The sequence below is a fragment of the Cololabis saira genome, chromosome 18 (assembly GCF_033807715.1).
Source record: "Cololabis saira isolate AMF1-May2022 chromosome 18, fColSai1.1, whole genome shotgun sequence".
Lineage (NCBI taxonomy): Eukaryota > Metazoa > Chordata > Actinopteri > Beloniformes > Belonidae > Cololabis > Cololabis saira.
This window is the reverse complement of record NC_084604.1, coordinates 30834139-30848501: the sequence shown is the minus strand read 5'-3', so window position 1 is coordinate 30848501 and position 14363 is coordinate 30834139. Positions and strand designations below refer to the sequence as shown.

The 14363-nt window shown below is 38.0% G+C and overlaps 1 protein-coding gene across 1 annotated transcript; it reads left to right on the top strand.

Annotated features, from left to right (window-relative positions):
• Positions 1 to 6566: 6566 nt before the first annotated feature.
• hsp90aa1.1 (heat shock protein 90, alpha (cytosolic), class A member 1, tandem duplicate 1) lies at positions 6567 to 14042 on the top strand. Its single transcript, XM_061707237.1, has 11 exons — positions 6567 to 6783; positions 7592 to 7741; positions 7845 to 8211; positions 8331 to 8464; positions 9157 to 9462; positions 9551 to 9716; positions 10542 to 10732; positions 11733 to 11880; positions 11974 to 12242; positions 13147 to 13480; positions 13592 to 14042. The coding sequence occupies exons 2-11, from the start codon at positions 7592 to 7594 to the stop codon at positions 13699 to 13701; spliced, it is 2175 nt and encodes a 724-aa protein (XP_061563221.1). The 5' UTR covers positions 6567 to 6783; the 3' UTR covers positions 13702 to 14042.
• The last annotated feature ends 321 nt before the right edge of the window (positions 14043 to 14363 follow it).

The following is a 14363-nucleotide window of genomic DNA, read 5'->3' as shown; positions in this document are numbered from 1 at the left end:
TATAATTGCTTCATTTTTTTTTGTCCGTTTGCTGTTGTTGTTTTTTTTCCTTTTTTTTAAATAATACAATTTCAATTTTGCGGTTTCTGGGAAGGGAACGTTTGTCATTGTGTTCTTGTCTTGTCTGTGTTTTATCTTAAAGTTGGAGCATTTGTGCCTGACATGCAATCATGCCTTGTCCAGTAATGGGCAATTTAACTTTTTTGTTATCTGTATGTCAAAATACTGTTTGAATTAAATCACTCTGTGTTGAGTTGTTTTTGTTTTTCAAATGTATGGTACAAATGAGAGCATTGATCCCTGCTTTCAGTAATGTTCTTTAGCATTACAGATTGAGTATATGTTTCATGTTTTTTTTCATTAGGACATCTATGTGGTTGGGGGATCTCTCTACCAATGTACAGTTTCCTTTTAAAACTTTGTTATCAATGATATAAAATGCCAAAATAAAGGGGAATTTCTTTATCAAAAAAAAAAGGAAAGCTGCAGTTCATCAACAGACCATTAGGCTGACTAATATTAAAATGTTCAACTTTGCAAAGTAATAGAATAGAATAGAAACTGTATTTATCTTTGTATTACATACAGTGTATCAACACAACAAAATTTAAAGTACTACTCTGATCAGTGCTTTAAAATAAAATAAAATAAAATAAATAAAACTACTAATAAATACAATGTATGACAGACAAGACATCCCCCCCAGACACTTCTCACTCCCTTCAACCTCACTCATCACCCCCAACCACACAACCATACATACAGTATCTCCACGCTCACAATACACATACTGATATACAGTCAAAAATTCAAAAATTGGTTTTGGTCTTTAGCTATTTTTCACTTCCATGACAATTCTTTTTTTTTTGGTGTAGACTTTCACTTGGCAGCCAACTTCGCCACTGCCTAGCTATCACTTCCTCAAATAATCCCCATGCTATGGAGCTCAATAAAGCCGTTGGCAGCTTTCAGAGCTAACCCAATGTCAGCTGAGGGAAGCCATTTTTTATTTCACCACCGAAACATCATTTGAAACAGGATATTCCACCGCAAACATTAGCTCTGCAGCTCCTCCGGTGATGCCACAAATAGGCTGTCCAGTAATTTAACAGTCTGCTTCAGTTCATCAATTGACCAATGGGGGCTAGCTCCAAAAGCGAGTCAGTCGCCACCAAGTGCCTACCATCTATCTAGTAATTGCTGGTGATGATTAGTTGTAGATTGGTCATCCATACCCATTTACTTCATGAAAATTATTTATTGTCAAATGGGAATAGATTAAGCGCCAACCATCTAACTTCAAGGTTGAGGCCCATGTGAAACCAAAGGCATTTTAAGATTAGATACTGCAACTATCACTAGCCCCTTTCACACAGAGATTCCGCAATATTGGTGTAAAGAAGTCCTGCCAATACGCCGCCTTTGTTGGTTCACACAGAACCATACAACGCCGGCATAACGCCGCTCCCGTCTGTAAATTCACACAGCATGCCGGCGTTCCGCAATCAGAGGCGTGACGAGAGCGTCAGTCCGACCGTCATGTCAGCGGCATGCCGGCTGTGTCATTCACACAGACCCCGTTTCGTCTCTGTGACGGCTCTGTGACTACCTCCGCTGCCGGCTTATTGGTGGGGCCACTTGGCCCCCCCATTCCGCCTCCGTGACTTTCACACAGAACAGCGAGGCGGCTTAAAGGCGCAACGTTCCCGCCTCGAACTGGCTGTGTGAAAGGGGCTACTGGATGATGAAGGCGTGTTTAACCCCCACTGGGTAATATAAATGCAAGGCGTGTCATTTGCCACCCTGTGCCTGAAGGCGAGTGGAGAGGAGGGCAGGCGGGTCAGCCATTATTCGTGTAACATAACCTAAGATGTTTGGGTGTGTAGAATGACATATTATCCCCACATCAGGTGGAGGAAATATGCCATTAAAGAGGTGTAATTTTCAAAATAAGGATGGACTAATATTGTGAAGAGTGTTTTTTTGGCAGGTTTGTCATTTTTGTGGCCAGTTGTTCAAACAATGGACCATCCTTTACAGTTCCGGACATATGCCGGTTTATGCCGTCTTTGGGTCCGAGGCTGAATAAGCCCTACCGGTCACGTTCTGTTTCTTGTTTTACTGTCATTGGCTGTTTCCTTATTTTATAAAATAATATTACATTTTTTAAAGAAAAACCTCCCCAGGTGGGTTGTTCGCAGGTTATGTAATCAACAAATCCCTCCCATGACCCGCCACCCCGCATTAGTGCTGTTTACATTAGGCCTGACATGCGGTTAAGTGTACCAGAGGCGAGTTATTCGTGGGGCCAGCGAATAAGATGCTAGACGCTGGCTCCAAAAGCACGTCAATCTCCATTACCTCCAATGTTTAAAATGTCCAGCTTTAAAGCAGAAATAAACATATTTACGGCCTGGTTCAAAAAAGCACTTTGGTCTCAATCGTTTGATTTCACTAGGGTTGCCACCCGTCCCGTAAAATACGGAATTGTCCTTTATTTGAGAAAAAAATGTTGCGTCCCGTATTGAACTAATACGGGACGCGATTTGTACCGTATTTTCATTAACTTTTACACCATATTCTAGTTGAATTATTGAAATAAATGAACCTTTACACCATATTCTAGTTGAATTATTGAAATAAATTAACTTTTACACCATATTCTAGTTGAATTATTGAAATAAATTAACTTTTACACCATATTCTAGTTGAATTATTGAAATAAATTAACTTTTACACCATATTCTAGTTGAATTATTGAAATAAATTAACTTTTACACCATATTCTATTTGAATTATTGAAATAAATGAACCTTTACACCATATTCTAGTTGAATTATTGAAATAAGTTAACTTTTACACCATATTCTAGTTGAATTATTGAAATAAATGAACTTTTACACCATATTCTAGTTGAATTATTGAAATAAATTAACTTTTACACCATATTCTTCACCTGTATCTATATTCTACATCTGGGCTGATGTGGACGTACACAGCATAGGAGGATATTTCAGTTGCTAGTATGGCTGTCTGTCTGTACAGTCATGCAAGTTCAATGCTATTAAAGCAGTTTAAACTTTAAATCAAAGCATTTAGTTTTTTCATATAAAATAAACACATTTTTATTCAGTTTAGAAGTTTTAGGGCTTTTTTTTTTGGCTCCTGCGCTGCTGAAATCGGGGCGTCCCTTATTTCTATTTCTGAAAGGTGGCAACCCTAGATTTCACACCCATGAAGACCTTCAGGGTGGTGAATGTTTATGTACCAGGCCACAGAAATGTATATAAAAAAGCATTACCGGTACATTTTTTTTTCTGAGATCAATGATTAACAGTCTGCTTAGTCGATGGCTAGCTGTTATCACTTTCTCATCGTAATCGTCATGCTGCCGCGCTTAGCTAACAAACCAGACGTTTGTATTAACCCAGCGTCAGGTAAACGTAATTTTTTAATTATGCAGTCAAGTATAGTACAGTATACTCTGCTGTAAACGTCTGACAGCAGCTCTGCAGATATGCCAGTGGGTTTGGCTGAAGGAACTGAGAGCCAGGCTAACTTTGATTGATCAATGGTGGGTGTGTTCCCACCAGCGTCTTTAGCAACGTGGCTGCACCCAGTACAAAGAAAAACGGGCTTGAAAGCCGCTCTTTAGAAACCAAGGGGCCACATGACCTGATGCTTTATTCATTGTTTTATACAGTCTGGTCACCACTAAACTCCATGTTCAAATGTCCAGCTTTGTGGCAGATTTTTACTCACAGCCAGGTTCAAAAATAAGTTGGATTTCCATAGCTATATCTCAAAACCATGACAACTGTACTGGGAGTATTTATTTCTTTGTAAAACTGAAGGTAACATCATATAAAGCAATACATTTCTATATAATTATATGTGTGGAGTTTTGATTGGCTTCTGGTTTAACCAATGGCTTGCCATCAACACTTCCTCAATAGTCATTATTATGCTACAAGGCCGACATGATGATGCTAACTCAGTCTCGGCCATGAGTCATTGCTGATTTTACCATTGAAGTGAAATTTGAAACAGGATATTCAACAGCAAACATTTCCTGGCAACTCCACAGCTCCTCTGGTGTGGAGTGACTGAATAAGAAGGAGAATGAGCTGGTAGCCAAAGCCAACTATGATTGAAATAAGGTGAGTGTGTTCTAATTGGCTTCCTGGGCCTCTGTTCTGCCCATGTGAACATGGCCCCATGCAGTAATAGGACAAAAAAAGGCTTCAAAACGACCCTGTAATCCAGTTATTTTACAGTCTATACTAAGAGCACAGTTGAAGATGCAAATATTACATATCCTTGACTCAGACTTACAGATACATGTGTATTATATTTTCTTTTCTTTCTGATATACATATATATCAGACGTCCTGTAATTAAATTAGTAAAGGAAAATTACTCCTTGATAATATATTTCCATCTTTCAGCTCCATTAAACATAGCTACTTCTCTTTATCAGTGATGTTGGGTCACAGTTTAAAATGCAGAAGCCCTGACTTATTCTGGCAATATATATATATATATATATATATATATATATATATATATATAACCATGAGGAATCAGGTTCCAGTGATTGCGAAACTGCTTCATGTGTCTTAGATATACTGTCAGCTTCTAGTAACGTCTCCTGAAACATTCCGATTACACAACATTACACGTGCAAGTGTAATTCACTGCCATCCTCTGGACAGATTATGTTAGTAGTGCCCACAGTGGACGAGAAAGTTCTACTTTCCTGTGTTACACAAGACCAATTTTTGAAGATTTTAGTGACATTCATATAGTATATTGGACATTTTACCAACAGTCAGTTAGTATAGATCCAATGCCACTCGTTTCTATACCCGTTATCAACATACTGTGTATTCGGTATACATATAAAGTGGGGGTTGCCACCAGATACAAACAGAAAATTCAGAAACCTGTCACAGTCAAGGCTTAATTTGATCATAGATAATATAATAGCATACATTAGCATTACAAAGTCAGCTTATAGAGTTAAATCTGTGCCTGGTTCTAAAGGAGGTCACACCAAATACTGAATTTAGAGTGTATGAGTCATTTTGTTCTGAGCATTGTGTGATTATATTTTGTGCACATAGAACCACGAGGTCACCTGATATGGGCTTTTCTATGGTGAATGCAAATTCTTGAAAATTGCCAATAATCAGCAATCCACTTGCTCTGCTTACCACTGATATTATCACTGTATTTTCTGTTTGAATCTTAATAAAGAGACTGAAAAATCAATATTTCAAATGTGATGAAACAATACAGGAGAGGTTGACATGTCTGCAATATTGTAATGATGTGTACATGACTGCAACTCATTTACTCATTTTTTTGTCCCAATGCTTGTCACACTAGTATTGCAGAATTTCTGACCTGATTCCAGCCTTATTATGTTCAGATTTCCTGTTTTTCCTCTGCTCTCATAGATCTGAATCTATCATTCAGGTATTGATAAAGTATTTTTGAATTAAATTGAATCACTACATATATATTTGAGACAAAATTAGGTTGGTGTTAGAAACAGAGGGCATGACCTCTCTTCCTTCCTTCTTTTACATCATATACGTAACATCTGCCGTGGACTTGAATGGATATATAACAAGATGGCAGTGAACAGCAACCAAAGCAAGACATCTATACAAACAGCCTCTTTTTAATAAAATTTCACGCAGGTACCTGGTTAAAATGACCACAGTTTGTCCGTAGGTACCCTATCCACTTTATCACTTAAGTGGGATAACATTTTTGTGTCTTGTCAGAGACTTAAAGTAGCAATTCGTCTCCATGAACCTCCATCGTTCCCCGAGTTAACATTAAAGTGCCATTTTGCTGCAAACAGATATTTCATTCCAACTCAAAACTGCTTCAGTTCATGCTGTTTTGGCCTCGAATAGAAGTTTGCATTCCTTACTAACTGATAAAACACAGGGTCATTGTATTTCCCAAATGATCCTTTAACTGAACCAGGGAAAGGTACATTTGTGTACATTTTAAACTGGTTCATTCAACGCACAAACTGGCTCCACAAAAGAAAACCACGAGATGCCCCCGAAAGGTCCAATAATAAATGTATGTTTTAAATCACAGTATACAATTTTAGGAGATACATTTGTGAGGCACACGTTTAATTAATATGCATCTCAGCTTCTGTGAGACATATTAAAAGGATATAAAGTGGTCGTCCAAGTGTCTAAAATAACCGGAAGCGGGGAGATTCAACCCAATCTTGCATGCCAAAAAAAGACGTGGGCCTGCTGTCCATCCGTAGTTCATGGTGGCAGCAACGACAGCAGCTGATAGCAAAAGCAATGCACAGCTGCGGTGCTTGCAGGAGGGGGGTCTGGGGCCTAACGGCCAGACAAGCTATCAGGAAAGCTCTCTTCGTGACTGACAGGCACTCCTTGTGACTCTGCAGCCCTATATGGGAACATTAACTTTAGGACTCTGGTGACCCCCTTGCCAACCCCCTCCCCGGTCTTTCCTAAACGCCTCCCCCTCAGTAGTGAACGTCTCTTCTGGAAGTTTCTGAAGAGGAGCTTCGAGAAACCACCCCTGAAGTATAAAAAGACACCGGCGTGCCTCGGGGTAATGCATTAGAGTCAAAAAGTACTCACTCGAACGCACCCGAAGAGAGACTTAACTGCCCACAGGAGCAGCAGCAAAGCACACATTTGAAGAAGAAAAAGAGAAGTTCAGTCAAATTACTTGAAAGATTATCCTCAAGAAGTGAGAAAGACTGCACTCAAGGTAAGACTTTAACAAACCGGCCTAGAGCTATATTTTTTGCATTCTAAGTATAGAATAGGAGTTAGTATGTTGTACTAGTATAAATAAAAGTAGTTTTATGTAAACAAAAGTATTTAAATTCACATTTTTTCAGCATGAACTCGTTTTTTAATGATAAAATAGTCTCTTTACGGTCAGTATCTTGGTAAGTCTGTAACGTGTAAGAAGCACATGGCAGGGAGGGTGACCCTGAGCCTGAGAGCAATGACGAGGAAGAAAAGAGAACCAGTTGGCCTGAAGAGCAGATGCAGCATATTCACCTATGAGCCTAGCAATAACATAGTAAAAAGAAAAAAGAAAAAAAAATTGATCTCGGATCAATACATTTCATTTTAATTCATTTTAAATCAAAAATATGATCAAGAAAAGATGTTTAAAAACTGACTCTAGAGCAAAATAGAAAACATTGAAGATGTTTTCAACAAAATCTAAGAAAAATAATGTTTTTTTTTGTATTTGCAAGTTGCAATTACTACTTTTAGAAATAATGTTACAAGCCTTAGGGGGCTGGGAAAGAACTGGAGCTCCACCCCTTATGTCCAAATGCTAAATATTGAATGACAAATGGAACATGACTCCACCTACTATCACCAGTGGCGACCACATGTAAGCCAAGAGGTGGTCTTAAGGAGGAGGAAGATCTTTAGTACTTAAAAACAGATAAGATAAATGAACTGTAAAGTTAACGCATTTAGAAAATAGCAAACAGTATAATAGCGAGTGACTTAAACAAACATTAAAAGTATGATTTTATCTGCTTTTCCTCTAGATGCCTGAGAAAGCTGGACACGTCATGGAGGACGAAGTAGAGACCTTTGCCTTCCAGGCTGAGATTGCTCAGCTTATGTCCCTTATTATCAACACTTTCTATTCAAACAAGGAGATCTTCCTTAGAGAGCTCATCTCCAACTCTTCAGATGTAAGTAAAATCACAACTTTTAAAGAAAATCCCTTTTTTCTTCTAAGAGAGCTTACATTTATTAAAGGATCACTATTTTAATTTGACTCTCTCATCTGGGCAGGCCTTGGACAAAATCAGATATGAAAGCTTGACAGACCCCAGCAGACTCGAGTCCTGCAAAGAGCTTAAGATCGAAGTCAGGCCCGACCTGCACGCTCGCACCCTGACCCTGATTGACACGGGTATCGGCATGACCAAGGCCGACCTGATCAACAACTTGGGCACAATCGCCAAGTCTGGCACCAAGGCTTTCATGGAGGCTCTGCAGGCTGGAGCTGATATCTCCATGATTGGTCAGTTCGGTGTGGGTTTCTACTCTGCATATCTGGTGGCTGAGAAGGTCACAGTCATCACAAAGCACAATGATGATGAACAGTACATTTGGGACTCTTCGGCTGGAGGCTCATTCACAGTCAAAGTAGACAGCGGTATGCTTTATTCTCCTCACTGATGTATCGCTCTATAATTTGCATGAGGAATGCAATTTGAGTCATTATTTGACAGTGAAATTGTTGAATGTTTGCTTTTTTTTCTCTTTTTTTTCTAGGAGAACCCATCGGCAGAGGAACAAAAGTGATCCTTCACCTCAAAGAAGATCAGACAGAATACTGTGAGGAGAAGCGCATTAAGGAAGTCGTGAAGAAGCACTCACAGTTCATTGGCTATCCTATTACACTTTTTGTAAGTTTTCTATTTGATAATAAAAATAAACAAATTACATTATTTATTATATTATTTATTATATTTATTATATTATTATATTTTCTGGACTATAAGCCGCACCTGTATATAAGCTGCATCCACTCTATTTGTAAAAAAACTATAAAAAAAGATATACAAGCCCCACCTGTATATAAGCCGCATCCGCTCTATTTAAAAAAAAGATATGCAAGCCGCAAATATTTATGTTGTTAGATTAGATATTTACTACATGTACAGAACCATTTTGTACTGTAAATGATGTACATGTTTGTACCTAAATAGATCCTTTCCTAACAGTGTCTTTTAACACGGCAGCAACTTTGCTGATTAAAACTGGACAGAACCGAGAGAAAAAAACTGTATTTATTTATCTATTTATCTGTTTGAAATCTGCTTCTACCTACTTCTATCTGCTAAAGAAGAAGTAGCGTATTCTTCTTTGCATTTATTTTGTCTTAGTTTTTATTCTAATTCCGGTTAGTGCGCCCGAGCGGTGGAAGAAAAATCCTAAGAATAGCCGCACCTTTGTATAAGCTGCACGGTTCAAAACCTATGAAAAAAGTAGCGGCTTATAGTCCAGAAAATACGGTACAAATGAAAGTTATTAATAGACACATATGAAAAACTGATAATGACACATTAAAGCAAATACTCAAATCTCCATTACTAAGGTGGAGAAGACAAGAGAGAAGGAGGTGGATCTTGAAGAGGGAGAGAAAGAAGAGGAGGTTGAGAAAGAGGCCGCTGAGAACAAGGACAAACCAAAGATTGAGGATGTGGGCTCGGATGAGGATGAAGATACAAAGGATGGCCAGAACAAGAGGAAGAAGAAGGTCAAGGAAAAGTATATGGATGCTCAGGAGCTGAACAAGACGAAGCCCATCTGGACCCGTAACCCAGATGACATCACCAATGAAGAGTACGGAGAGTTTTACAAGAGTCTCACCAATGACTGGGAAGATCATCTGGCTGTCAAGGTAAACTGGGAATGAAAAGAGCAGACTATTTATCATCCCTCACTGCTAGTGAGACTAATAAAAGCATATGTTTACGTTAAACCTGCAGCATTTCTCAGTGGAGGGTCAGCTGGAGTTCCGCGCCTTGCTGTTTGTGCCCAGAAGAGCTGCGTTTGACCTCTTTGAAAATAAGAAAAAGAGAAACAACATCAAGCTTTATGTACGCAGGGTCTTCATCATGGACAACTGCGAGGATCTGATTCCAGAGTATCTCAGTAAGTAAAACGTTACCAATTTTGATAATTGATCCCACAGTTTATTCTCAGTTGGATAAGTTTAAGAGCCTTTAGATCAGGGGTTGGCAACCCAAAACGTAAAAAGAGCCATATTGGACCAAAAACAAAAAAAACAAATATGTCTGGAGCCGCAAAAAAATAAAAGTCTTGTATAAGCCTTAGAATAAAGGCAACACATGCTGCATGTTTCTATATTAGTTATAACTGGGGGAAGATTTTTTTTTTTTCCATTATGCATTTCGAGAAAAAAGTCGAAATGTCGCGGAAAAAGTCGAAATGTCGAGAAAAGTCAAAATTTTTAGAAAAAAGTCGAAATGTCAAGATTAATGTTGAAGTACAATCGTGAGAAAAAAGTTGAAATGTCGAGAAAAATGTTGAAATGTCGATAAAGTTGAAATGTTTGTTGAGAAAAAAGTCGAAATGTTCAGAAAAAAGTCAAAATTTAGAGAAAAAAGTTGAAATGTCGAGATTAAAGAGGAAAAAGGAAGAAAAAAAGAGAAAAAGAAGAAAAAAAGGAAAAAAGAAGAAAAAGAGAGAAAAAAGGAACAAAAAGAGAATAAAAGAGAAAATAAAGAAGAAAAAAAGAAAAGAAGAAAAAAGAAGAAAAAAGAAGAAAAAAAGGTCAAACATTTTTGAAAAAGCTCCAGGAGCCACTAGGGTGGCGCTAAAGAGCCGCATGCGGCTCTAGAGCCGCGGGTTGCTGATCCCTGCTTTAGATTAAGCCATATTGTTATCGTAAATTGGAACTTGAGGCTTTTTGTGCTTTAATGGCTGATCTGACCCGTTTTTATCCTTTTCTTTCAGATTACATCAAGGGTGTGGTTGACTCTGAGGATCTGCCCTTGAACATCTCCAGAGAAATGCTGCAGCAGAGCAAAATCCTGAAGGTCATCCGCAAGAACCTGGTCAAGAAGTGCATGGAGCTGTTCACAGAACTGTCTGAGGACAAGGACAACTACAAGAAGTTCTACGAGCAGTTCTCCAAGAACATTAAGGTAGGTTCAACCCCTTTGGGATTAATGCAGGAACCCTTTTAATGATGTCATGTCTAGGGGTGGGTATTGGGAAGGACCTCACGATACGATATGCATCACGATACTTGAGCCACGATACAATACAAATTGCGATATCCCGATTATGCGATATATCGCGATATTCTACATAGTTCACCGAAAAATTTAAAAATGCATTACACATCTTAAAATCCAAGTTGTATATATGCACATCAGATGATAGTGATAATGCATTGGACAGACTGAGTCAAAACAATGTAATTCAAACTTTCCATTTTAATTATTATGCAAGGCAAGGCAAGGCAAGGCAAATTTATTTGTATAGCACAATTCAACACAAGGTAATTCAAAGTGCTTTACATTGACATTAAAAGCGGCAAGACATAATTAGACAGTAAATAATTCAACATAATTAGACAGTAAATAACAAATATGATTGAATAAGATGATAAGAAAAGAAGTAAAATAATAAAAAGCACAATCTGTTAAAAATAAGGGCAGTAGAATACAGCAGGTAAGTTTAATTTAAGAGTACGCTTGAGTAAACAGTAATGTTTTTAACCCTGATTTAAAGGAGCTGACAGTTTTCATGCAACATATTTGCATGAAAAAACACACTGAAACACAATGAAAAGTGCAGTGTGCATTATTCTTAGATACAAAATACTCAAAATAAAATGCAGTGTCTCACCCACACTGAAATTGAAATCACAAAAATACATTACAGCTACTTGCCCCCGACTTAAAATGACAAAAATAAAATGCAGTGTCTCACCCACACTGAAATCACAAAATAAAGTGCAGCTAGGGGTGGGCAAAAATATTGATACGGCAATATATCGCGATACATACATTGAATATCGATATCGTATCGGGAGACTATGTATCGCGATATATTGCCGTATCAATATTTTTGCCCACCCCTAGTCATGTCTAAGTGTTATCTCAGTGATCCTCAGTAATGCCTTATTTTGCACTTTAGTTGGGAATTCACGAGGACTCACAGAACAGGAAGAAGCTTTCTGACCTTCTGCGCTACTACACTTCCGCCTCTGGAGATGAGATGGTTTCCTTGAAAGACTATGTCTCCCGAATGAAGGACAGCCAGAAACATATTTACTACATCACTGGTGGGTTTTTCTAGTTATATATATTTCATTTTCAATGACAATCAAAAGATTTAATTGGATATTGATTGAATAATTTCAAAATGATGTTCACAGGTGAAACAAAGGACCAGGTGGCCAACTCCGCCTTCGTGGAGCGCCTTCGCAAAGCTGGCCTTGAGGTCATTTACATGATCGAGCCCATTGATGAGTACTGTGTCCAGCAGCTGAAGGAGTATGATGGCAAGAACCTGGTATCGGTGACCAAAGAGGGTCTGGAGCTTCCTGAGGATGAGGACGAGAAGAAGAAGCAGGAAGAACTTAACAATAAGTTTGAGAATCTTTGCAAGATTATGAAGGATATCCTTGACAAAAAGATAGAAAAGGTAATGTATTTTCTACTAGACAGGATGCTATTATATGCAGTACTCGAGTTATAAAAAAAAATCAGGGGGGGTGGTGGATTTTATCATATGGGGACAGATAATTTGTGCTGATTACAAATAATATAATATATTACAAATAATAGCACTGACCAAAACACCTGCAGAAATACTGCAGGAATGACATAGCAGCAGTTAAATGCAGCCTTCTGTAAGCTTTAAATATCCACTGGGCTTACATCAAATACATCAAAACACAACAATAAAAAACAGTTTTCTGAACTTATCAATATGACTCTGTCCTTCACAGGATAAGTAAAATGGATCACTGCAAAAACTCAAAATGTTAACAAGAATATTTGTTTTATTTCTAGTTAAAATGTACCATTTTAGTTAAAAAATCTCATTACACTTAAAACAAGACTCATCAGTGGAAAAAACAACAATCTTCACCAGTTTCAAGTAGATTTTCACTTAAAATAAGTAGAAAAATCTGCCAGTGGAACAAGATTTTTTTGCTTGTAATAAGAAGATACATCTTGTCCCACTGGCAGATTTTTCTACTTATTTCAAGGGAAAGAAAAAGAAAAAAAAAAGAAAAATCTGCCAGTGGAACACGATTTTTTTGCTTGTAATGAGAAGATAAATCTTGTCCCATCTTAAATCTTGTTGAAATAGCAGTAAAACCACATTCATTGATGAAATGACATAAATGATGGAAAGGGGGGATGTCAGTTTTACAGGGGGGATGATTTGGACCGTTTTTATTTCAGGGGGGATGCCATCCCCCCTCATCCCCCCTCAACTCGAGTACTGATTATATGGTCTTACTCAGTTTTCTACAACATCATTAATGTTGGACTGACTGTAGTCAGGCATTGCAATAACACAGTTTAATTTCCGACAGGTCTCAGTCTCCAACCGTCTAGTCTCTTCCCCCTGCTGCATCGTCACCAGCACCTACGGCTGGACGGCTAACATGGAGAGGATCATGAAATCTCAGGCCCTGAGGGACAACTCCACCATGGGCTACATGACAGCCAAGAAACACCTGGAGATAAACCCAATGCATCAGATCGTAGAAACACTGAGGGAGAAGGCAGAGGCCGACAAGAACGATAAGGCAGTGAAGGACCTGGTCATCCTCCTGTTCGAGACCGCCCTGCTGTCCTCGGGCTTCACTCTGGAAGACCCTCAGACACACGCCAACCGCATCTACAGGATGATCAAACTGGGGCTTGGTATGTTTTGTTTCTTATTCCTCCTTCAAATATGACCAGATGCATTCATCTGCTTGTAAGACAGGTATGAAAGACTTTGAAACGTCTTGACAAGTCCTTTCTTTTTCACAGGAATTGATGAGGAGGATTCTGCCGTTGAAGACCATATTCAGCCGGTTGATGAGGATATGCCAGTCTTGGAAGGAGATGAAGACACATCAAGAATGGAGGAAGTTGACTAAAAAAAACACTTGCTAGACTTTTCTAGGCTTTTTTGATGTTTATTTTTTGTAAGTTACATTTTCTTTAACATGAATACTGCTCTTGAATAGCAGTAACCTTTCACTAAATGATCTGAAATAATGCAAGGTAAAACATCTTTAATTATAGTTATGATATATCTATAAATATTATAATATCTAAAGTAATTGTTATCGGTCTATACGATAATGGCTATTTATATGACACTACTGACAACCATTAGTAGTTATAGTCAGTGGAAATTTGACATATCTTTTTGTAACTATTACATTTTTATATGTAAAGCAATCCAATTTGTAATAAAATATGTTTACAAAATTAATTGTAGTCTTCTGTGTGTGCTATTTCATAACACTTATTTCTTTTCTATTCAGATAATTATATTTATGGCACTTCACTTTTTATCTTTTTATCTTCATATCTTTACATACGCGTCCCGTATTGAGCTGAAAAGGGACACACTTTCCCGTATTACTGTGAGAGTCAAAAAATAGTAAGTTATTTTTTTCTGTTTTACTACAACTGTAGCCTACAGTCATGGCCTTTGAGACACAAATATGTTTACAAGTTTTCTAAAGACTTTCTGTTTGCACTTCTGTTATTGCACTAAAAATGTGCACTATTACAGAATGGATGTTCTGCT

Bases quoted from the DNA above. Each gene is read 5' to 3' on its own strand.
- hsp90aa1.1 (XM_061707237.1), top strand. From the start codon at position 7,592: ATGCCTGAGAAAGCTGGACACGTCATGGAGGACGAAGTAGAGACCTTT. The intron at 8,465-9,156 runs GTAAGTTTTCTA...TCCATTACTAAG, and splicing joins GCTATCCTATTACACTTTTT to GTGGAGAAGACAAGAGAGAA. The intron at 13,481-13,591 runs GTATGTTTTGTT...TCTTTTTCACAG, and splicing joins GATGATCAAACTGGGGCTTG to GAATTGATGAGGAGGATTCT.